This window comes from Anopheles marshallii, chromosome 2, assembly GCF_943734725.1.
Source record: "Anopheles marshallii chromosome 2, idAnoMarsDA_429_01, whole genome shotgun sequence".
NCBI classification, from domain to species: domain Eukaryota; kingdom Metazoa; phylum Arthropoda; class Insecta; order Diptera; family Culicidae; genus Anopheles; species Anopheles marshallii.
The window spans coordinates 64,357,340-64,383,320 of NC_071326.1; the positions used below are offsets into that span (position 1 = coordinate 64,357,340).

The 25,981-nt window shown below is 41.4% G+C and overlaps 1 protein-coding gene across 1 annotated transcript; it reads right to left on the reverse strand.

The window, feature by feature from the left end:
* Nucleotides 1–826: 826 nt before the first annotated feature.
* Nucleotides 827–16,174, reverse strand: LOC128718399 (uncharacterized). Its single transcript, XM_053812026.1, has one exon. The coding sequence runs from the start codon at nt 16,172–16,174 to the stop codon at nt 827–829; it is 15,348 nt and encodes a 5,115-aa protein (XP_053668001.1).
* Between the last annotated feature and the right edge of the window lie 9,807 nt (nt 16,175–25,981).

Consider the following 25,981-nt stretch of genomic DNA (forward strand, 5'->3'; position numbering starts at 1 on the left):
GTACTCCTGCTGTCCCTGTTTCCTAACTCCCCAAGGATCTTATTTCCCTGCTACGCGTGTTTTGCGCCAGGTGGCGTCCTGGTCGCTATGGAGGCATAGAGAAAGGGCGTATACATAAGCTTGAAGTTAATGTTTGAAGAAAAGAAATAAATACACAATGTAGGGCAACATTCAGATGAAAGAACGCGACAATTATTATTATTATCCCGTTACATTCTTTATTTATTTTCCTTTACTGGGTATACGAATTAAAAAAATTAACAACTATTCTAATCCGTTGAACTAACTAACTTTAACAACTAATCTTAGCTTAACTCTTAATAAACTAAAATTAACAGGACTACAGCAGAAACAGATGAACAATAATCAATCAAATTGGCATAACAATTATGCAAAGTGCCACATCTGCCAAACTGCGTGCCGCGTTTAGGAGTAAGGTTAAGGCAGGACGGGATCGGAGTATACGGGAAGCATCGAGCAGGATTGAGGTGATGAAAAGAGCTTAAATTCAAGCATCTACAAGTGGGACAGAAAGCGACCATACAAAACTATAATTTTCTAATATCGGATATAATATAAAGTCCTTAAACATTAGAGATCTGAGGAGCCAGAGGCTTTGCGGCGTTCAATTCTACGAACCCCAAACAATCTACTGCTTCTTGTAAATCTCAATCAGTTTATTAGTGTGTTAACTGTTATTTGTATGTTTATGTGTTTTTATATAATTTCTTTTCTGTTTAATGTCTTGTTCCATCAGTTTATTGTAAGCCAAATCTGAATACGACTTTCCTCCCAATTTGACTGCGGGGCAAAAAATAACCCGCAGTTATTGTCTCATTTTCTCAATCACTAGATTAATCTTTTTTTGTTTACGATCCTCATCCTGATCGAAATCAACGTAGTTAAAAACATCATAACCATTTCGTTGGTTAACTTCCGATGGATCAAATCCTTTGGCAATCAAACAGCGCATCATGAAGAAACATCCATTTTGAGCCGCCATATGAAGAAGGTTGCGACCCTGGTCGTCGGTACTATGCCGATCGGTCGTTTTTTCGAGAAGATATGAGAATGCATCCATCGACTTCTCATGACAAACATCATCCTGCTTCGGTAACAATCTCATGACCATCACAATGATTCTGTTGGAAATGGCCATGTCGATCTTCTGCACAATGTATTTGACCATCTGCAAGTTCCCCTCATGCACTGCTGTAGCGAGAAGAGCTTCGATAACGTAGCCTTCGTTCAGGATATCTTTCTCATCATATTCAGGCAACGACATTCCAACGTGCGCGGCACTTAGCACACAACAAGGTTTTGGATAGTGTTCTTCACGCAACGGTGGTATGCTGTCATCGTCTGGAGCATAATCACCTACTACAATGTCGGTATCGTCAACCATACGAAAGTTGAGAAGGAGGCACAGTGTGTGAAAAATGTCCTTGAATGAGCTCATTTGATTGCGATTGATACAAGACTTAAGGGCAGAGATGAGCTCAGCAACAGTTTTCATTTGGGGAAGAAGCGTATTGTTTTCATCCACAAAATATGCTTTAATATCATGTGCTTTTTGCTTCGATGCTATTTGAAACAACTTTCTCGAAAGATCGGTTGATATTCTTGCCCGAATGCTCGATTGGGACACAAGATGTTTGAATACACCGATCATATTATGCTGCGAGCAGAGCTCTAAGACTGTTAAAGATCCGAGTTCCTTATGGCGAGCAAACACGTCAAGGTGTTTTTCGTACAGCAAATATTGTACTGATCGATCGTGTAGTCGATTCGCAATCATCTTGGAGCTCTCATGAGAGTTTAAATAGTTTCCATAGTAATGTGCATTCCAAATTAAACTCCGTAAATTGTTTGACAATATCTGTTGGAGCAAGTTGTCCTCATCCACCACTGCTCCAACAGTTAGCAGGCGTTGTACTGTATGTTTGTAACGGTTTGCAAACGCGTAGTCCAAAGCGGTCCACTGGAAAAGTTCATCTTTTGTATTTACTGCCTGAAGAGGCATTTTTTCTATCAGCATATTTACTATTTGTTCCGATGGATATGTCACTGCTAAGTGAAGCGGTAATCGACCAACGGGATCCTTCTCGTGTGCAACCGTAGGATCCTCGGAGAGTAACTTACGAACTTCTGCTTCTAATTGATTGATTACGGCCATGTGAAGGTCACACCTCTTATTATTTTTTACTATCAAACGATTGAGAAAATCGCGAGTTTGGTATTTACTGCTTCCAAATGTCCAAAATGTCCACGATCGGAAAAAGCTCTCACTTCTCATGCGATGTTTATTGTCGTATATCCAGCAGGCTGCGAAATACTGTGCATATGTAGCTTGAGCAAATTTGGGAATACCATCTCGAACTTGTTGAATAATACCAGTCTTCTCATTACCCTGAATCGCTTTCTGCAAGCATTGCGTAGCTTCCTGTTGTTCCTGATCGGACAACAGCTTAGCTATGTCCTCTTGACTGAATATGGCGAACATCGCTATCAGAGCGTACTGTTGTTTGTTGAGCTTTTCTGAACTTTGTGTGTTTTGATGCGTAAATGCGTCTTGCAAATGGCTATCTGATCCGACCATACGGTCTAAATCATCATACCAATTCATGTAGCAGTTAATCAACAAGAATTTCAATATTTTATCAGTACGATCACCATCCTGATTGAAAGCAACGTAGTGAAACACGTTCCAACCGTTGCTTATGTTAGCCATTGCTGGATCAAATCCTTTGGCAATCAAACAGCGCATCATGAAGAAACATCCATTTTGAGCCGCCATATGAAGAAGGTTGCGACCCTGGTCGTCGGTACTATCCCGATCGGTCGTTTTTTCGAGAAGATATGAGAATGCATCCATCGACTTCTCATGACAAACATCATCCTGCTTCGGTAACAATCTCATGACCATCACAATGATTCTGTTGGAAATGGCCATGTCGATCTTCTGCACAATGTATTTGACCATCTGCAAGTTCCCCTCATGCACTGCTGTAGCGAGAAGAGCTTCGATAACGTAGCCTTCGTTCAGGATATCTTTCTCATCATATTCAGGCAACGACATTCCAACGTGCGCGGCACTTAGCACACAACAAGGTTTTGGATAGTGTTCTTCACGCAACGGTGGTATGCTGTCATCGTCTGGAGCATAATCACCTACTACACTGTCGGTATCGTCAACCATACGAATGTTGAGACGGAGGCACAGTGCGTGAAAAATGTCCTTGAATGAGCTCATTTGATTGCGATTGATACAAGACTTAAGGGCAGAGATGAGCTCAGCAACAGTTTTCATTTGGGGAAGAAGCGTATTGTTTTCATCCACAAAATATGCTTTAATATCATGTGCTTTGTTCTCCGAAGCTATTTGAAACAACTTTCTCGAAAGATCGGTTGATATTCTTGCCCGAATGCTCGATTGGGACACAACATGTTTGAATACACCGATCATATTATGCTGCGAGCAGTACTCTAAGACTGTTAAAGATCCGAGTTCCTTATGGCGAGCAAACACGTCAAGGTGTTTTTCGTACAGCAAATATTGTACTGATCGATCGTGTAGTCGATTCGCAATCATCTTGGAGCTCTCATGAGATTTTAAAAAGTTTCCATAGTAATGTGCAATCCAAATTAAACTCCGTAAATTGTTTGACAATATCTGTTGGAGCAAGTTGTCCTCATCCACCACTGCTCCAACAGTTAGCAGGCGTTGTACTGTATGTTTGTAACGGTTTGCAAACGCGTAGTCCAAAGCGGTCCACTGGAAAAGTTCATCTTTTGTATTTACTGCCTGAAGAGGCATTTTTTCTATCAGCATATTTACTATTTGTAGCGATGGATATGTCACTGCTAAGTGAAGCGGTAATCGACCAACGGGATCCTTCTCGTGTGCAACCGTAGGATCCTCGGAGAGTAACTTACGAACTTCTGCTTCTAATTGATTGATTACGGCCATGTGAAGGTCACACCTCTTATTATTTTTTACTATCAAACGATTGAGAAAATCGCGAGTTTGGTATTTACTGCTTCCAAATGTCCAAAATGTCCACGATCGGAAAAAGCTCTCACTTCTCATGCGATGTTTATTGTCGTATATCCAGCAGGCTGCGAAATACTGTGCATATGTAGCTTGAGCAAATTTGGGAATACCATCTCGAACTTGTTGAATAATACCAGTCTTCTCATTACCCTGAATCGCTTTCTGCAAGCATTGCGTAGCTTCCTGTTGTTCCTGATCGGACAACAGCTTAGCTATGTCCTCTTGACTGAATATGGCGAACATCGCAATCAGAGCGTACTGTCGTTTGTTGAGCTTTTCTGAACTTTGTGTGTTTTGATGCGTAAATGCGTCTTGCAAATTGCTATCTGATCCGACCATACGGTCCAAATCATCATACCAATGCATGTAGCAGTTAATCAACAAGAATTTCAATATTTTATCAGTACGATCACCATCCTGATTGAAAGCAACGTAGTGAAACACGTTCCAACCGTTGCTTATGTTAGCCATTGCTGGATCAAATCCTTTGGCAATCAAACAGCGCATCATGAAGAAACATCCATTTTGAGCCGCCATATGAAGAAGGTTGCGACCCTGGTCGTCGGTACTATCCCGATCGGTCGTTTTTTCGAGAAGATATGAGAATGCATCCATCGACTTCTCATGACAAACATCATCCTGCTTCGGTAACAATCTCATGACCATCACAATGATTCTGTTGGAAATGGCCATGTCGATCTTCTGCACAATGTATTTGACCATCTGCAAGTTCCCCTCATGCACTGCTGTAGCGAGAAGAGCTTTGATAACGTAGCCTTCGTTCAGGATATCTTTCTCATCATATTCAGGCAACGACATTCCAACGTGCGCGGCACTTAGCACACAACAAGGTTTTGGATAGTGTTCTTCATGCAACGGTGGTATGCTGCCATCGTCTGGAGCATAATCACCTACTACAATGTCGGTATCGTCAACCATACGAATGTTGAGACGGAGGCACACTGCGTGAAAAATGTCCTTGAATGAGCTCATTTGATCGCGATTGATACAAGACTTAAGGGCAGAGATGAGCTCAGTAACAGTTTTCATTTGGGGAAGAAGCGTATTGTTTTCATCCACAAAATATGCTTTAATATCATGTGCTTTGTTCTCCGAAGCTATTTGAAACAACTTTCTCGAAAGATCGGTTGATATTCTTGCCCGAATGCTCGATTGGGACACAACATGTTTGAATACACCGATCATATTATGCTGCGAGCAGTACTCTAAGACTGTTAAAGATCCGAGTTCCTTATGGCGAGCAAACACGTCAAGGTGTTTTTCGTACAGCAAATATTGTACTGATCGATCGTGTAGTCGATTCGCAATCATCTTGGAGCTCTCATGAGATTTTAAAAAGTTTCCATAGTAATGTGCAATCCTAATTAAACTCCGTAAATTGTTTGACAATATCTGTTGGAGCAAGTTGTCCTCATCCACCACTGCTCCAACAGTTAGCAGGCGTTGTACTGTATGTTTGTAACGGTTTGCAAACGCGTAGTCCAAAGCGGTCCACTGGAAAAGTTCATCTTTTGTATTTACTGCCTGAAGAGGCATTTTTTCTATCAGCATATTTACTATTTGTAGCGATGGATATGTCACTGCTAAGTGAAGCGGTAATCGACCAACGGGATCCTTCTCGTGTGCAACCGTAGGATCTTCGGAGAGTAACTTACGAACTTCTGCTTTTAATTGATTGATTACGGCCATGTGAAGGTCACACCTCTTATTATTTTTTACTATCAAACGATTGAGAAAATCGCGAGTTTGGTATTTACTGCTTCCAAATGTCCAAAATGTCCACGATCGGAAAAAGCTCTCACTTCTCATGCGATGTTTATTGTCGTATATCCAGCAGGCTGCGAAATACTGTGCATATGTAGCTTGAGCAAATTTGGGAATACCATCTCGAACTTGTTGAATAATACCAGTCTTCTCATTACCCTGAATCGCTTTCTGCAAGCATTGCGTAGCTTCCTGTTGTTCCTGATCGGACAACAGCTTAGCTATGTCCTCTTGACTGAATATGGCGAACATCGCTATCAGAGCGTACTGTTGTTTGTTGAGCTTTACTGAACTTTGTGTGTTTTGATGCGTAAATGCGTCTTGCAAATTGCTATCTGATCCAACCATACGGTCCAAATCATCATACCAATTCATGTAGCAGTTAATCAACAAGAATTTCAATATTTTATCAGTACGATCACCATCCTGATTGAAAGCAACGTAGTGAAACACGTTCCAACCGTTGCTTATGTTAGCCATTGCTGGATCAAATCCTTTGGCAATCAAACAGCGCATCATGAAGAAACATCCATTTTGAGCCGCCATATGAAGAAGGTTGCGACCCTGGTCGTCGGTACTATCCCGATCGGTCGTTTTTTCGAGAAGATATGAGAATGCATCCATCGACTTCTCATGACAAACATCATCCTGCTTCGGTAACAATCTCATGACCATCACAATGATTCTGTTGGAAATGGCCATGTCGATCTTCTGCACAATGTATTTGACCATCTGCAAGTTTCCCTCATGCACTGCTGCAGCGAGAAGAGCTTCGATAACGTAGCCTTCGTTCAGGATATCTTTCTCATCATATTCAGGCAACGACATTCCAACGTGCGCGGCACTTAGCACACAACAAGGTTTTGGATAGTGTTCTTCATGCAACGGTGGTATGCTGTCATCGTCTGGAGCATAATCACCTACTACAATGTCGGTATCGTCAACCATACGAATGTTGAGACGGAGGCACAGTGCGTGAAAAATGTCCTTGAATGAGCTCATTTGATCGCGATTGATACAAGACTTAAGGGCAGAGATGAGCTCAGCAACAGTTTTCATTTGGGGAAGAAGCGTATTGTTTTCATCCACAAAATATGCTTTAATATCATGTGCTTTGTTCTCCGAAGCTATTTGAAACAACTTTCTCGAAAGATCGGTTGATATTCTTGCCCGAATGCTCGATTGGGACACAACATGTTTGAATACACCGATCATATTATGCTGCGAGCAGTACTCTAAGACTGTTAAAGATCCGAGTTCCTTATGGCGAGCAAACACGTCAAGGTGTTTTTCGTACAGCAAATATTGTACTGATCGATCGTGTAGTCGATTCGCAATCATCTTGGAGCTCTCATGAGATTTTAAAAAGTTTCCATAGTAATGTGCAATCCTAATTAAACTCCGTAAATTGTTTGACAATATCTGTTGGAGCAAGTTGTCCTCATCCACCACTGCTCCAACAGTTAGCAGGCGTTGTACTCTACGTTCGTAACGGTTTGCAAACGCGTAGTCCAAAGCGGTCCACTGGAAAAGTTCATCTTTTGTATTTACTGCCTGAAGAGGCATTTTTTCTATCAGCATATTTACTATTTGTAGCGATGGATATGTCACTGCTAAGTGAAGCGGTAATCGACCAACGGGATCCTTCTCGTGTGCAACCGAAGAATCCTCGGAGAGTAACTTATGAACTTCTGCTTTTAATTGATTGATTACGGCCATGTGAAGGTCACACCTCTTATTATTTTTTACTATCAAACGATTGAGAAAATCGCGAGTTCGGTCTTCCCTGCTTCCGGTGCTTCCAACCCAAAATGTCCACGATCGGAAAAAGCTCTCACTTCTCATGCGATGTTTATTGTCGTATATCCAGCAGGCTGCGAAATACTGTGCATATGTAGCTTGAGCAAATTTGGGAATACCATCTCGAACTTGTTGAATAATACCAGTCTTCTCATTACCCTGAATCGCTTTCTGCAAGCATTGCGTAGCTTCCTGTTGTTCCTGATCGGACAACAGCTTAGCTATGTCCTCTTGACTGAATATGGCGAACATCGCAATCAGAGCGTACTGTCGTTTGTTGAGCTTTTCTGAACTTTGTGTGTTTTGATGCGTAAATGCGTCTTGCAAATTGCTATCTGATCCGACCATACGGTCCAAATCATCATACCAATGCATGTAGCAGTTAATCAACAAGAATTTCAATATTTTATCAGTACGATCACCATCCTGATTGAAAGCAACGTAGTGAAACACGTTCCAACCGTTGCTTATGTTAGCCATTGCTGGATTAAATCCTTTGGCAATCAAACAGCGCATCATGAAGAAACATCCATTTTGAGCCGCCATATGAAGAAGGTTGCGACCCTGGTCGTCGGTACTATGCCGATCGGTCGTTTTTTCGAGAAGATATGAGAATGCATCCATCGACTTCTCATGACAAACATCATCCTGCTTCGGTAACAATCTCATGACCATCACAATGATTCTGTTGGAAATGGCCATGTCGATCTTCTGCACAATGTATTTGACCATCTGCAAGTTCCCCTCATGCACTGCTGTAGCGAGAAGAGCTTTGATAACGTAGCCTTCGTTCAGGATATCTTTCTCATCATATTCAGGCAACGACATTCCAACGTGCGCGGCACTTAGCACACAACAAGGTTTTGGATAGTGTTCTTCACGCAACGGTGGTATGCTGTCATCGTCTGGAGCATAATCACCTACTACAATGTCGGTATTGTCAACCATACGAATGTTGAGACGGAGGCACAGTGCGTGAAAAATGTCCTTGAATGAGCTCATTTGATCGCGATTGATACAAGACTTAAGGGCAGAGATGAGCTCAGCAACAGTTTTCATTTGGGGAAGAAGCGTATTGTTTTCATCCACAAAATATGCTTTAATATCATGTGCTTTTTGCTTCGATGCTATTTGAAACAACTTTCTCGAAAGATCGGTTGATATTCTTGCCCGAATGCTCGATTGGGACACAAGATGTTTGAATACACCGATCATATTATGCTGCGAGCAGAGCTCTAAGACTGTTAAAGATCCGAGTTCCTTATGGCGAGCAAACACGTCAAGGTGTTTTTCGTACAGCAAATATTGTACTGATCGATCGTGTAGTCGATTCGCAATCATCTTGGAGCTCTCATGAGAGTTTAAATAGTTTCCATAGTAATGTGCATTCCAAATTAAACTCCGTAAATTGTTTGACAATATCTGTTGGAGCAAGTTGTCCTCATCCACCACTGCTCCAACAGTTAGCAGGCGTTGTACTGTATGTTTGTAACGGTTTGCAAACGCGTAGTCCAAAGCGGTCCACTGGAAAAGTTCATCTTTTGTATTTACTGCCTGAAGAGGCATTTTTTCTATCAGCATATTTACTATTTGTAGCGATGGATATGTCACTGCTAAGTGAAGCGGTAATCGACCAACGGGATCCTTCTCGTGTGCAACCGTAGGATCCTCGGAGAGTAACTTACGAACTTCTGCTTTTAATTGATTGATTACGGCCATGTGAAGGTCACACCTCTTATTATTTTTTACTATCAAACGATTGAGAAAATCGCGAGTTTGGTATTTACTGCTTCCAAATGTCCAAAATGTCCACGATCGGAAAAAGCTCTCACTTCTCATGCGATGTTTATTGTCGTATATCCAGCAGGCTGCGAAATACTGTGCATATGTAGCTTGAGCAAATTTGGGAATACCATCTCGAACTTGTTGAATAATACCAGTCTTCTCATTACCCTGAATCGCTTTCTGCAAGCATTGCGTAGCATCCTGTTGTTCCTGATCGGACAACAGCTTAGCTATGTCCTCTTGACTGAATATGGCGAACATCGCTATCAGAGCGTACTGTTGTTTGTTGAGCTTTTCTGAACTTTGTGTGTTTTGATGCGTAAATGCGTCTTGCAAATGGCTATCTGATCCGACCATACGGTCTAAATCATCATACCAATTCATGTAGCAGTTAATCAACAAGAATTTCAATATTTTATCAGTACGATCACCATCCTGATTGAAAGCAATGTAGTGAAACACGTTCCAACCGTTGCTTATGTTAGCCATTGCTGGATCAAATCCTTTGGCAATCAAACAGCGCATCATGAAGAAACATCCATTTTGAGCCGCCATATGAAGAAGGTTGCGACCCTGGTCGTCGGTACTATCCCGATCGGTCGTTTTTTCGAGAAGATATGAGAATGCATCCATCGACTTCTCATGACAAACATCATCCTGCTTCGGTAACAATCTCATGACCATCACAATGATTCTGTTGGAAATGGCCATGTCGATCTTCTGCACAATGTATTTGACCATCTGCAAGTTCCCCTCATGCACTGCTGTAGCGAGAAGAGCTTCGATAACGTAGCCTTCGTTCAGGATATCTTTCTCATCATATTCAGGCAACGACATTCCAACGTGCGCGGCACTTAGCACACAACAAGGTTTTGGATAGTGTTCTTCACGCAACGGTGGTATGCTGTCATCGTCTGGAGCATAATCACCTACTACAATGTCGGTATCGTCAACCATACGAATGTTGAGACGGAGGCACAGTGTGTGAAAAATGTCCTTGAATGAGCTCATTTGATTGCGATTGATACAAGACTTAAGGGCAGAGATGAGCTCAGCAACAGTTTTCATTTGGGGAAGAAGCGTATTGTTTTCATCCACAAAATATGCTTTAATATCATGTGCTTTTTGCTTCGATGCTATTTGAAACAACTTTCTCGAAAGATCGGTTGATATTCTTGCCCGAATGCTCGATTGGGACACAAGATGTTTGAATACACCGATCATATTATGCTTCGAGCAGAGCTCTAAGACTGTTAAAGATCCGAGTTCCTTATGGCGAGCAAACACGTCAAGGTGTTTTTCGTACAGCAAATATTGTACTGATCGATCGTGTAGTCGATTCGCAATCATCTTGGAGCTCTCATGAGAGTTTAAATAGTTTCCATAGTAATGTGCATTCCAAATTAAACTCCGTAAATTGTTTGACAATATCTGTTGGAGCAAGCTGTCCTCATCCACCACTGCTCCAACAGTTAGCAGGCGTTGTACTCGATGTTCGTAACGGTTTGCAAACGCATAGTCCAAAGCGGTCCACTGGAAAAGTTCATCTTTTGTATTTACTGCCTGAAGAGGCATTTTTTCTATCAGCATATTTACTATTTGTTCCGATGGATATGCCACTGCTAAGTGAAGCGGTAATCGACCAACGGGATCCTTCTCGTGTGCAACCGAAGGATCCTCGGAGAGTAACTTATGAACTTCTGCTTTTAATTGATTGATTACGGCCATGTGAAGGTCACACCTCTTATTATTTTTTACTATCAAACGATTGAGAAAATCGCGAGTTCGGTCTTCCCTGCTTCCGGTGCTTCCAACCCAAAATGTCCACGATCGGAAAAAGCTCTCACTTCTCATGCGATGTTTATTGTCGTATATCCAGCAGGCTGCGAAATACTGTGCATATGTAGCTTGAGCAAATTTGGGAATACCATCTCGAACTTGTTGAATAATACCAGTCTTCTCATTACCCTGAATCGCTTTCTGCAAGCATTGCGTAGCTTCCTGTTGTTCCTGATCGGACAACAGCTTAGCTATGTCCTCTTGACTGAATATGGCGAACATCGCAATCAGAGCGTACTGTTGTTTGTTCAGCTTTTCTGAACTTTGTGTGTTTTGATGCGTAAATGCGTCTTGCAAATTGCTATCTGATCCGACCATACGGTCCAAATCATCATACCAATGCATGTAGCAGTTAATCAACAAGAATTTCAATATTTTATCAGTACGATCACCATCCTGATTGAAAGCAATGTAGTGGAACACGTTCCAACCGTTGCTTATGTTAGCCATTGCTGGATTAAATCCTTTGGCAATCAAACAGCGCATCATGAAGAAACATCCATTTTGAGCCGCCATATGAAGAAGGTTACGACCCTGGTCGTCGGTACTCTCCCGATCGGTCGTTTTTTCGAGAAGATATGAGAATGCATCCATCGACTTCTCATGACAAACATCATCCTGCTTCGGTAACAATCTCATGACCATCACAATGATTCTGTTGGAAATGGCCATGTCGATCTTCTGCACAATGTATTTGACCATCTGCAAGTTCCCCTCATGCACTGCTGTAGCGAGAAGAGCTTCGATAACGTAGCCTTCGTTCAGGATATCTTTCTCATCATATTCAGGCAACGACATTCCAACGTGCGCGGCACTTAGCACACAACAAGGTTTTGGATAGTGTTCTTCACGCAACGGTGGTATGCTGTCATCGTCTGGAGCATAATCACTTACTACAATGTCAACCATACGAATGTTGAGACGGAGGCACAGTGCGTTAAAAATGTGTTCAAATATATAATTGTAATTTTCATGGATAGAATTTCGTACAGCAAAGATGAGTCCAGGAATACTTTCCAATTGAGGAAGAAGCGTATAAATTTGTTCAGTTAAATATACAACTATATCATGTGCTTTGTTCTCCGAGGCTATTTGATACAATTGATTGATTTCGTTCGTTGAAATCATTCTTTGTTTGTGTACACGTGATAGAAATTGCTCCAACAATCCAATCATATTGTATTTAGAGCAGAATTGTAAGATCGTAAAATTTTCAAACTCCTTATGATTTACAAGTATGTTAAGATTTTTTTCAGTTATCAAATTTTCAATTAGGTCGAAGAGAAATTGTTTTACAAATATATTGAAATGATCATGGAAATTTGGAATTTGGAAAATTACTATAACTTCGTGTGCATGGAATAAAATATTTTTTAGTTTGTTTGACAATGTCTGTTTAAGCAGTGTGCCCCCATTCACATCAGCTCCAACAGTTAGTAGAGCATTGACGGCTGCACTGGATCTTATCGCAAATGCGTAATCTAAAGCGGTCCACTCTAATAGTTCATCTTTTGTATTAATTGACTGAGGAGACATCTTTTCTATCAGTAATTTCTGTATTTTGAATGACGGGTACATCACTGCTAAGTGAAGCGGTAATCGACCAATGGCATCTTTCATGAATGCAACCGAAGAATCATTGGACAGCAGTTCACGAACCTGATGCTCCGATTGATTGATTACAGCGATGTGAATATCACTTCGCTCACTCGCACAATCTCTTACTATCAAACGATTGAGAAAATCGCGAGTGCGGTACGCCTCGAGACCCCAATATTCCCACGATCGGAAAAAGATCTCACTTCTTATGCGTTGTTTATTGTCGTATATCCAGCAGGCTGCGAAATATTCGGCGAAAATGCGATGACTAAATTTGGGTTCGCCATCTCGAATTTCTCGAATAAAACCAGCCTTTTCTTCGCTTTCTATCACTTCCTGCATAAACTCGACAGCTTGTTTGCTTTCTTCTTTGGAGAATAAGTCGTCGTTAACTTTTTTATTGAAAATTACCGACATGGCCAGCAGAGCATGACGGCTTTTTAATAGATTGTTTGTTTTATTATTCCGCGTTATTTGAATGGGAGTTGTAGATGCAAATTCTATGTTTCCCGCCTTTTCGTTATTTAGTATTCTCAATTTTTCGTCTACGAAATAGCTTATAATTTGAAACTGATCAAACTTTGTTTCTTCGAACAGTTCGGTAGATAATGTATGCTCTTGAACGTTTTGACGAGTTTTTACTTCCGATAGGGTGATATTGGCGGCCATATGGAGATAAAGTGGTATAATTTTCAAGTCTGGTATACTGTTGATTGCAAACGTGTACATATTTTTCAAAATCTGTAACTGAAGGTCTTCACTGGCTGTTTTGTACTCTTCCATTTCACGCTCCAGATGGTTGATCATAAATAGTATTCGATCGGTCTGAGAAAAGGGTACAAGTCGCCACATTTTACAACCAGAGAAAGTGTGCTTAAATTCGTATCTAAAATTGTATGGTCTAGTCGAGAGACACAAATTTCGAATGCCACGAAGAGTAGCCAATCTTGCAAAATATGCCATAACAAAATCCTTGTAATGGGGTGCTATTTCGTCAACCCCATCTAATAAACAAACTAACTGTTTCCTGTTAAACTTGCTTTGAAACAATCGCAACTGTAGCAGTTGTTCGAAAGACAGTTGTGGTTCTTTATTTCCTCCCTCATCAATTACAATTGTTCCTTTTGAAATGTTTAAATGTTGTGCTGTATTACCTACTTTCTTTCCCTCCTGCTTGGTTTCATTCATTGATAGATAATTGATGTTAGCTATGATGAGAGTCATATGCCAAAGACGATAGAAGATCCTGATTATTTCTGTATCATCGAGGGTTTTAGGGTTTAAATGCTGTAAACAATTGAAATCAGAAGCATATTGTAAAGCATTCATTCGAATGACACATAACGAAGCATTGCCTTTCGATAAAGCAGATGCCAGCCACGTGAAATAGGTGGACTTTCCATAACCGGCTTCATTAAAAAAAATATGAATTTTATCACTATTAAAAGCTTCAGGAAATCGACTAGCTTCATGTTTTCGGGATATGATTGACTGTAGCATTACTGCAGTGATTTCCTGCTCGACCAAATACGGTTCTGATTCTTGTTTGCCCTCAGAGTATGGTGCAGAGCAGCGTGGAATGTACCAAGATTGAATTTTTTCGAAGTTCTTTACGTTCAAATTTTCCGCCATTTCGGTTTTGTCACATTTATCTAAAACACAGAACAATAAGCTCAAACTATCATTATCTCGCACAAATACGTCTAGTGCAGAAGTCGTTCCAAAAAGGTTGAAGTGATCATGTTGCTGATACAACTGCGCCCTGGCTTCCTCGGTAAGATCACTAACGAGTAAACGACCTTTCGACAGGTCGTCTTCGGTTGATTCTTCTACTATGATTATTTTCGTCTTGTACAACTTTGTGCACTGCCTAATTGCTCCAAGCACAGCGCCTTCTTGCTGACCAAGAATTGTTATAATGTATTTACTGGATAGATCAACAGCTGCAAAGAACTCCATCAGTTCATAAATGACATCAAACATTTTGTTAAACTTGGATGAAGTGATGTCCATAAAAAGACACCGATCCAAACCTAAGGTTTGTGCAACAATTAAACAGTTCACTTGCATGTTCATCGTGTGACGGTAACGATAAACATCATAACGCGATGTATCATTCACGAAATCATGCAGTGCAGTATTGTTTAAACGATTTGGTTCTACATTGATATCAGAATATGAAACATGCATTGAACGAAGATAGTCATGTGTAAATGATTGAACCATGGCTAAAGATTCGTTGGTTTTGGAATCAACAAAATGTTGTTTCAAGTCCTGCCAATTTATGTCAGTTGATTTATTCATACTGTTAAATAACAAATTGTGCAGACTGCTGTATGTGCTTTCACGATTGCTCATCCACGGTGGCATTATATTGATAATCTTCGTGAAAAGTTGCGTATCATCCATGGATCCACAAACGAACATGAACTTATCAAAGAATTGTTGAATAATTACGTCAACTGTTTCATAATATTGCGCATAGCCGTATAATGAATTCTTGTTAGTGTTTCGAATGGATTCGGAAAATGATCCATCTACCATAATACTAACATTTTCCCAATTTATTTCGTTTTTCCTCGTAAGTTTTATGTACTCCTGCTCAAAACTGGATCTTAACCTTCCTATAACTGTTGATTCGTCTGCAGCACGAAACTCCTTATTGAATTGAAATGTTCCTGAACCAAGAATGTCCACACATTTAGCAATTAAATTAACGTTCATGTTAAACAAATAAATGCTTGATTGCATATGCCTTTTCTTGAAGACATGAAACGCGATCATGCATCCTAACTTTTCCAAACTAGCCATTCTTAGCTCATCCTTCAAACTTTCGATTTCTGTTTCACTATCAAAACTGTAACACGTTGCTCCTATGTCGTTGCAGAATGATAGAATGTGGTCGGTGTTAGGCTCTCGGGGAATAAAATTAGCACGAAGATTTTTATCAAATGATTGGTTGGTGCACAAAATGTATGTATGGGAACCCTTTAAAGATGGATCATATCCGTGCAAATACGACGTAAAATACTTAGGTATTGAAAATTGAGCGCTAGTGTTCCATTTCGTGAGCAAAGCATCTTTTGTAATAGATGTTTTTTTAACTTGCTTATGTTTTGCCTGAATGTAAACAGAAGCGAATTCTTTCGGTGTCGATGACAAAGGGTAGCGAAACACGACGTCATCAAATTTGCCAGCGTTAGGATCTTCCATGGAGAGCGTAAAATCGAAAAATTTACCTTCTCGACGAAGGTTGATGGCACGAAGCAATATCACCATTGCCATGCGCAGATGGTAGGAGTTCCCGTGCATGCCAGTATTTCCTCGTGTAACTTCGTTCGCTGGAGATTTGGAAACATCACTGGACGATGACTGGCCAGAAATATCCTTTCGGACGGCTGTCCTGGAGCAAGAAGCATTTCCATGCTTTGTATGTGATGGTTCCATTGTTATGCTAATAATGTAAACAGAAGAACGAAACATTAAGCGTATATTCAAATGTCATATTAAATATCAAACGTCATATCCAATGATTTTTACTATTACAGAGATGACTTAGTTCATTTCCATTACTCCAACTGTCTAAATATGGCTCAAGTATTCTTAATTTCTTCAACAATGTTCTAGCAATAATGCCTACTCTCAAATTTGGGATTGTATATCTACAATATACCTGGCTCCGATCAGATCTAGTGATCTCTGTTGCTCTCTGATCGGATGTGATGGTCCCGGATCAGAAGGGATCGTCATCGCCATGTAGTGATGATTGCGGTATAGATGAGATCGAGGTACATATGAGATCGCGATCAAATAAAAATAGAAAGCGTTGTGTTAAAAATAATAGCTGTCGCCACACTAAAAAAAACCCTTATGTTAAAGAAGTAATGTCAATCGTTGGAAGTGCTGCGCTATCCAGAAAAGGGTACGGGAGAAAACTAAATTTCTTTCTAGGATTGCTAAGCAACATGAACACATATATTCATGAAATGCATGAATGAATATAGCAACATAAAGGTCTATAGCTTTTAACTTACCCAATGAGTTAGCAAACCAAAGTTGAACTGTAAATATGTCCGAACAGGTATAACTTCGTTGGCATACACGTCAAGGCTCAAACAACTGTAGATACTTCATTTTCTTCTTCGTGGAGAGGGATGTATTCTTCAAGATGGTGCTTCAAATTTCAAACCCTTGGGAGTGGAAAAGGACAAAGAAAAAATTTTAATTCTTAATGTCACATGTCACACGAAATATTTGCACTGACTTTAAGACGTTTAACGTTTCGTTTTGCTTAACAACACTCGCTCCAATCCACGCCATTTGATTAGCAGCTGAACTGATTTAATAATGATGCACTGACGTTTGCTTGTCTTGGCAAAATCCTGATGAAAACAAAAAAACCTGATGAAAAGGTTTGGTTTATGTTGTTCGCTTGATCTTTAATTTGAAATTATTGGAGTATATATTTTCACAGTAACTGGAAATCTCCAGCCAGTCAATATGTATAATAACGTAGCCATATAATTGGCACAATTGACCTAACAACGGTTAACTGGAAAAATGCATGTATCCATGTTCTCAATGACCGCACATCCTGAACGAGAGAATATTTTTAATTCGCTGATCGTCAATCGCAAAAACGAAGTTCACCACCTAGAATTCATGCCAACCGCAGTCGTCTACTAAGAACAAGACATCATACTTGCGGCAACAAGACATCATAATCGCATCATGAGCCATCAGTCATTCTTTTGGGAGGGTTTCTACTGTTTAGATTCGGCCAGGCCAGGCCAGACTTGGACATTCGTCTATTTTGTTCAATTGGTCTTTCTTCACCGATTGCTCCGTCCTGCCGGGAGAATGGTTAGGTCATTTTACCGCTAGTGTGGATGCATATTTACGAACATTATTTTTTCCAATACATTTTATGTCTCTCAAAGCTGCAAAGTCTCCCTAACATGGCATTTTCTAAGCTGCACATGAAGTTTATACACCAATGTCTCTCTAAGGTAGCCGTGTTTTGGTGTTTGCCAATGACAGCTCGTGATGGCTGTATTTACAGAGTATGGTTGAAGACTTTTGCTATACATAAATGGTACACCAACCAAGTGTGTTTGTTTCCCAGAGCTGTAAGTCTCTCTAAGATAGCGGTCCTTTCAGCTTGCAGGCTAGAGAGACTTGACTGACGGGGTGGCCCGGTGGCATTATGTTAGCGGCACCGGTCTTCACACGAACGGACCGGACCAACAACACATCCGGACCAATCCCCCGTAGCAAGAACTGACTATCCGGCTCCGTAGTAAAAATAAGTCGATACGGCTAGGCCGTTCTAACTGAACAAAAAAAAGGCAACTTTATTCTACTAACGCCACTATTAGTACTAGCAGCACCTTTGGTACACTTACCCTACACACATGCAAACCGCAGTCACACATTTAGAGCAAGACGTCGAGCTTCGTTTACGATTATTTTTCTTAAAGTCCATTTACCGTTCTATTGGATGTATGTTACTTAGACTCGGCCGCTTGGATTTGGATCAATTAAAGTCCAACAGCGAAAAGGATTTTTTAACCGTTTGACGATTACACCAGCCTTTCGATAGAACGGTAGTCACCGCAATGCCGTAATGTCGTACTTTACGCTTATTAATGCTATCAAGTAGCTGAAACTATGTTTCTTTTCAACGCTCTCTCTTCACCAGATAAGAGACGATATTTAAAAAGCATATCACGAAAACCATATCGAATCATGAACACTAGTTGACAGAGAACTCGCACAATGCGAGTGGATCAAGACTTATTATTAGCAAAGTAAGAGAAACTTGGGTTTGCCAGACAAATTCTGTTCTGGATTTGGATTGGGCGTTCTGGATTATGCCCGCGTTCTACTCAGATATTCCGTCCCGGTGGCCTTACATTCTCTCCGCTGTCGAATGTTAGATTTAATCGGCACAGTCCTACTTCATTGCCTGTGACTTTTCCTTTGACTTCTTTTCTCACTTCTTTGTTCATTAACGCTGGCGTCGATTTCAGACAGACCTTTCATCTTTATTAGCCGTTCGGTTTTCGGCCAGAATGATTCCAGGTTAAGGACATGTTCAAAATTCAACAGGGATCATCAACGGTGTGATTTTAACCTTCCCATTTCCAACTTCCGCTCTCGGTGGTTGCATTCCACGAACCAATCCTCTTAACCATCTTCGCAAACCCCTACACCATAGCACTTTTCCTCCTTTCTTAGCATTTAAGAATACATTGTGTAACCTTTAGTTGTAGACAATTAGACGAAATAAGTCAATAAAGCGAAGCGGCCCGGTGTTGTATTGTTAGCGACACTGGTTTTTACACGACAAGATCAATCCAAAATCCAATCCCGACCAATCGCCCGTAGCATGGGCTGACTGTCAATCCGGCTACGTGGTAAAATAAGTCTACGCCTGTGTGGCAGTATATTTCATGCTGCGAGATTGGCTCAGAACTTATCACAAAAGTATATTTCGTAAAGCCATTTGACTGATATGGTCCGGTCAAAAATTCGTTTACACTCGAAGCAACATTCTTATCATCAACTGATAACGCTATAAAAGAGGGAATGAATTTCTCGGAACTATGGTACAGCTTATTTCGCCAAATATACTAAAGAGATGTAGAGCTATGTGTTTGTCACACCTCTTTACTTTTCAGGTACTTCGTTGAGCAATGTTTCCAAATATTCGAAACGGATTTATCGATTGAGAATTTCAATCATTGAATTCTGTACCAAAACTAAAAATCAATTTGCAAACTTTGTTGAGCAATATCTTTGGGCATAATCCTATGCTCCCAGCTTAACATTAACTAACAAACTAATGAACGTACCTATTCGGTAGTGAAGCCAAAGCCACGTCGTAAAACATCTGTGCACTATATTTTACTTCTACACTCGAAAACACTTTGGATCAACACTTAGGGCTGTAGGTACCTCATTGTTTATCTGTAGAGAGTGAAATGAGCTCTTTAAGTTAAACACTAGCATTTGCAAAGAACAAAACAAATGCCTTAATGCTAATGTCTCATATTACACGAAAAGGTTGGATAAATTTCACAAATCATTACTATGATACACAACCCTAGTTCCAATTAGCTGATTTTAGTTTGCAATCGTTTCGAGCAGTATTGCAAGGAACTTACGTACTTTTAACAATGTGTATCGTACACCGAATGCTCCAAGCTGATAGGTTGGGTCGAAACTGACCGTAAGTGCTTTACCGTTTTTAGCTTGATTTCAGTGTAGAAAATCCAGCCGCCTTTCTGGGGCTTATCTTATCTTTAGGAGATATATGAGAGATTGTCAAAGCTTTGCCGTTTTTAGCTTGATTTCAGTGAAGAAAATCCAGCCGCCTTTCTTGGGCTTATCCTATCATTAGAAGATATACGAGCGATTGTAAAAAAAGTGCAAACCCCTTGATTTTTACGCCGTGCTCTATCAGGTCCATTACCTTATCATAATACTCGCCAAAAATAATTCTATTTAATTTTTCTGACAAAACTGTTTCAAAACCCACTTTATTTATGGATTCAAAATATATTTATTTTACCGTAAAAAAGTTGACTAACATTTCATATGGCCACATTTGGCTTTCAGAACCTGCTGAAGGCGGTTCGACAAGCTCTCAACTATTTTTTTCAGATGTTCTTGGTCGAGTTTCTCCCAGGCATGTTCGAGGGCTTTAAAATATGTGTCTTTGTTTTTCACATCAGTTTTATCAACCCTTTTATCGAGAATCGCCCACAAATTCTCGATGGGGTTGAGGTCTGGGCTTTGCGGAGGCCATTCCATTGGTTTAATTTTACATAAACGGAAGAAGGCCTACGTTTTGTTCGCCGTGTGTTTCGGATCATTATCCTGCTGGTAGATGAATTTCTCATCAATGCCCGTCTTGATGAGAGACACTTCCAGGTTGTGACTATGTGGCGTTTTCGATCAAACAGTTCGAATTTGGATAAAACGTTCCACAAAACTGTTCTCCAAAAATCTATTGGCTTATCGGCATGGTCTTTTGCGAATTTCAGCCTCTTAGCTTTATTAGCCTTGCTTATGAATGGACGTTTCCTAGCACGCTTGTTGTTGCAACCTTGCGCTCCGGCGACGATTAGTACCGTCAGAAATAGGTAGCCGAAGGATTTCCTGGATCTGGCAGACACATCTTTGGATTGTTTTTCACCCCTCCAACGATCCTGCAGTCCGATTTGGAGTCCGTCTTGGGTTTCCTGCCCCTATCTGGCCGATCCACTACTGATCTGAACTTTGTTTTTGCTTCTGTACGATTTTTCCCGCGGCTTCTTTGCTGATGTTGTATTGTTTAGCAGCTGTGAGAAGTGAGAATATCCCTTCTCAATCGCCCGAACAACCAGCTTTCGTACACACAATTCAATTTGCTTGGAATTTTTCATAATAACCACAAAAGCCATCTATGTATCACGTATTGTTTTTCTTCTTCATGTAAAAAACATATGCTAGTGCATTTAGTATGCACCGCTTCTGAATCGTATTTTTAAACAGTTCCTGTTAGGTTCTTTTCCTACTATCTGGAAATCTGCATGGCTGATTCCGGTGCATAAGAAGGGAGATAGGGGCTATGCTCGTAACTATCGTGGTGTCTCCTTGCTTTGTGCTCCATCCGAGATTTTCGAATACGTTGTAGTTTCCTCAGTCCTTCCTTCTGTATCTAATTACATGTGGCCTCATTAGCCTGGCTTTATGCCGAAACGTTCCTCCTCGTCCAACCTAATGTCCCTTGTAGCGTCAGTTTTAGAGAACATCTCCAATGGCCATCAAGTAGACACTGTCTACACCGACTTTAAAGTAGCGTTTGACAGTATTCCAATTGATCTTTTACTTGTTGAGTCCTGTTCTGTCCTGGTTAAGTTCCTATCTTTATGATAGAACTTACAAAATTAGAATTCAGGATTCCTTTCCTGACTTATTCGACGGATCGTCTGGTGTTTCTCAGGGCAGTGTACTGAGTCCCCTGCTCTTCCTGTTGTTTGTCAATGGCTGTGCTAATGAGCTTCCCTCTTTTTTTAACAATTCAGGAATATTGATTGGACATATATTCTTATTATATTCCCGTTCCCCTTGTCCTGTCCCTGTTTCCGTCAGGGGCTGGGTTATGTGTCTCCACATCATTACATTTACATTTGTATTTCGCATTAATGCAACTGTAATCACATTAATGCATCAGTTGTGCTGAACGCTTTAACCCCTGTATCACCTTTTTCCCGTGTATCTACGAATACTAACGACCAGAGGTGGTCGCTTCAGTAATGGACAATTCGTCACTTGCTGTCAAGGGCTCGCCATTTCACGTCTTCGAAGGCGACGCCGGATGATGTCAGCCTGCGAAGGCGACGCCCGGCTTCTTCGGTTCCGACCGGGGGGGACTGGTGGCATCGTCCCGGAAAGCATTCGTTCCCGCCAAACCCGCTGCATGTACTTTCGGCGATCATACTCCTGGTGAATGATACCTGGAGACGGCTGACGCCCTCGATTCCGACGTGGAATGGGAGGGGGTGCCGTTCCAGCTGCCTCAGCCTCAGCTGCCGTCCGGAGCACATCATCCTCTCGCGCTCGTTCTGCTTCCGCAATTGCTGCCACCAACCGGATATCGGCTCGAGCAGCCGCGCGTTGCCGAGATTGACGTCCTCATGCCGCTCGCACACGATTCGCTCGTGTTCGTGCATGAGACATCTCCATTCTTGTCAACGATCTCAGACGCTGAAGGTGCTCGGGTGTTCAGCAGCACCTCTTCCTCGCGCCATATCTCCTGAAGGAGCTTGGTGATCTTTCTGACCGTCTCTTGGATAGACAGCTTCTTGCTCAGGTCTCCAACAGCTTCATGCCCAGATTGTCCGGATAGACTGAGTCATCCCAGCCGAACCCAAGGAACTCCTCACGGATTTCTGCGAATACTGCGCACTCGAAGAGGACATGGCCCCCTTGCCACGAAAACGTGCAGTCACGGAAGAGACGCAGATTTCAGGACGATGAATATGTTGCTACGAATGATAAAACTACGGATTACGCAGGCGTTGTGATCAACACCAATTTAACATCTTCCATTCGACCATCTGTCATCAGCACTAACACTAATTCAATGGCATCATCACTAATCGTTGCCAAACAAAATCCCAACACCAAACGCAAATGGATACACTTGTCCGGACTAGAAAACACCGTTACCGCCGAACATGTTGTCTCGTCAGTGGTTGAACTGCTCGGAACAGAAGATGGTCCCAGTACTTGGCCGGCTGGTCTGCATGTTAGAGATTTTATATTTGACGATCGGCATGCTAATGAGAAACCGCCAAACACAAACGCTACTACCAGGACTTTCAATATGCAACAGCACACACCATGGCAAATGGAATTCCCACGACTACACGCACCGAGCACCATTCGCACGCCAGCATCCACTACTAACACACAGAACAAGCCCAACGCACTGCCAAAGACAAATCAACCCACACTAGAGCACTTCTTTAGTAAATAAAGTTTGTGTTTCTAACACAATACAAATGCCACTTGATGTTGATCATACGACGTTAAAACTAGCACAAAACTGCGATTCGCAGTACATCATGTTTTATTACCAAAACGCACGTGGACTTAACACGAAGATGCATGAATTTTTTCTCGCTGTTTCTCTGCACGATTACGATATCATCGCATTAACGGAGATTTGGTTGGACACTTCTACACCATCTGGATTATTCTTCGATAACAATTACTCTGTTTATCGCACAGATCGCAACAAAGCAAACAGCATTCGCTCTCGCGGCGGCGGTGTTCTCACTGCTGTATCGAACAGGCTTACATCCCGCCTCTGTTACGATCAAACGGACTCGCTAGAGTGTGTATGGGTGAAAATTTCTCTATGCCAAGGGTTTCTCTATGTTGGGAATGTTTACCTACCACCGGATAAAAGTGCAGATTTAAATACGTTATCACTTTTATCGTCATCGATCGACAGTATTGCTTGTGCTGATGACAAAATGATTTTATGGGGAATTTTAACCAGCCACACATCACATGGTCTGATTTCCACCCGAACGACACACATGCATACAAAGCATTCGTGGACATAGTTAATCTGTATCTTCTGCTGCAATTGAATACAATAACCAATACACGGGGACGTATTCTGGACCTAGTGCTTGTTAATCAAAACGCGGCTAACTCGACAACTGTATCTGAACCTGTGCATGAAGAGTTTTTACTCGCTGCTTACTCACATCATCCACCGTTAGTGGTGCATTTACTTTCCTCGCAGCCTTTGAGATTCAACACTCCAGCACACTCATTCGGCAGATTGAATTTATATCGCGAACTGGGACTTCCTGTACAACTCTGCTTTGACAATAGATGAAATTGTAAACGCATTTAATGTAACGCTTACGCGCATTATATACGATAACGTGCCTTGTTGCAAGCCTCCGCGCAACCCTTCTTGGTCTAATCGAACTCTAAAACGACTCAAAAGAGATCGTAAACAGGCTCAGAAACGGCTACATCGTAACCCAGGCTTACCAAACCGACAAGAAGCTCGTCTCGCTCTCCGCACTTACAGGGCATACAATAGGCATCTGTATCACTTATACATATCTCGCGTTCAGCTTGGTCTTCGATCGAGTCCAGCTAGTTTCTGGTCCTTCATGAGATCATGATTCATGATTCATTTACCACGTAGCCGGATTGACAGTCAGCCCATGCTACGGGCGATTGGTCGGGATTGGATTTTGGATTGATCTTGTCGTGTAAAAACCAGTGTCGCTAACAATACAACACCGGGCCGCTTCGCTTTATTGACTTATTTCGTCTAATTGTCTACAACTAAAGGTTACACAATGTATTCTTAAATGCTAAGAAAGGAGGAAAAGTGCTATGGTGTAGGGGTTTGCGAAGATGGTTAAGAGGATTGGTTCGTGGAATGCAACCACCGAGAGCGGAAGTTGGAAAGTGGAAGGTTAAAATCACACCGTTGATGATCCCTGTTGAATTTTGAACATGTCCTTAACCTGGAATCATTCTGGCCGAAAACCGAACGGCTAATAAAGATGAAAGGTCTGTCTGAAATCGACGCCAGCCTTAATGAACAAAGAAGTGAGAAAAGAAGTCAAAGGAAAAGTCACAGGCGATGAAGTAGGACTGTGCCGATTAAATCTAATTAAACATTCGACAGCGGAAAGAATATAAGGCCACCGGGACGGAATATCTGAGTAGAACGCGCGCATAATCCAGAACGCCCAATCCAAATCCAGAACAGAATTTGTCTGTCAATCCCAAGTTTCTCTTACTTTGCTAATAATAAGTCTTGAGCCAAACAATGCGAGTTTTCTGTCAACTAGTGTTCATGATGCGATATGGTTTTCGTGATATGCTTTTTAAATATCGTCTCTTATCTGGTGAAGGAGCAGAGCGTTGAAAAGAAACATAGTTTCAGCTACTTGATAGCATTAATAAGCGTAAAGTACGACATTACGGCATTGCGGTGACTACCGTTCTATCGAAAGGCTGGTGTAATCGTCAAACGGTTAAAAAATCCTTTTCGCTGTTGGACTTTAATTGATCCAAATCCAAGCGGCCGAGTCTAAGTAACATACATCCAATAGAACGGTAAATGGACTTTAAGAAAAATAATCGTAAACGAAGCTCGACGTCTTGCTCTAAATGTGTGACTGCGGTTTGCATGTGTGTAGGGTAAGTGTACCAAAGGTGCTGCTAGTACTAATAGTGGCGTTAGTAGAATAAAGTTGCCTTTTTTTTGTTCAGTTAGAACGGCCTAGCCGTATCGACTTATTTTTACTACGGAGCCGGATAGTCAGTTCTTGCTACGGGGGATTGGTCCGGATGTGTTGTTGGTCCGGTCCGTTCGTGTGAAGACCGGTGCCGCTAACATAATGCCACCGGGCCACCCCGTCAGTCAAGTCTCTCTAGCCTGCAAGCTGAAAGGACCGCTATCTTAGAGAGACTTACAGCTCTGGGAAACAAACACACTTGGTTGGTGTACCATTTATGTATGGCAAAAGTCTTCAACCATACTCTGTAAATACAGCCATCACGAGCTGTCATTGGCAAACA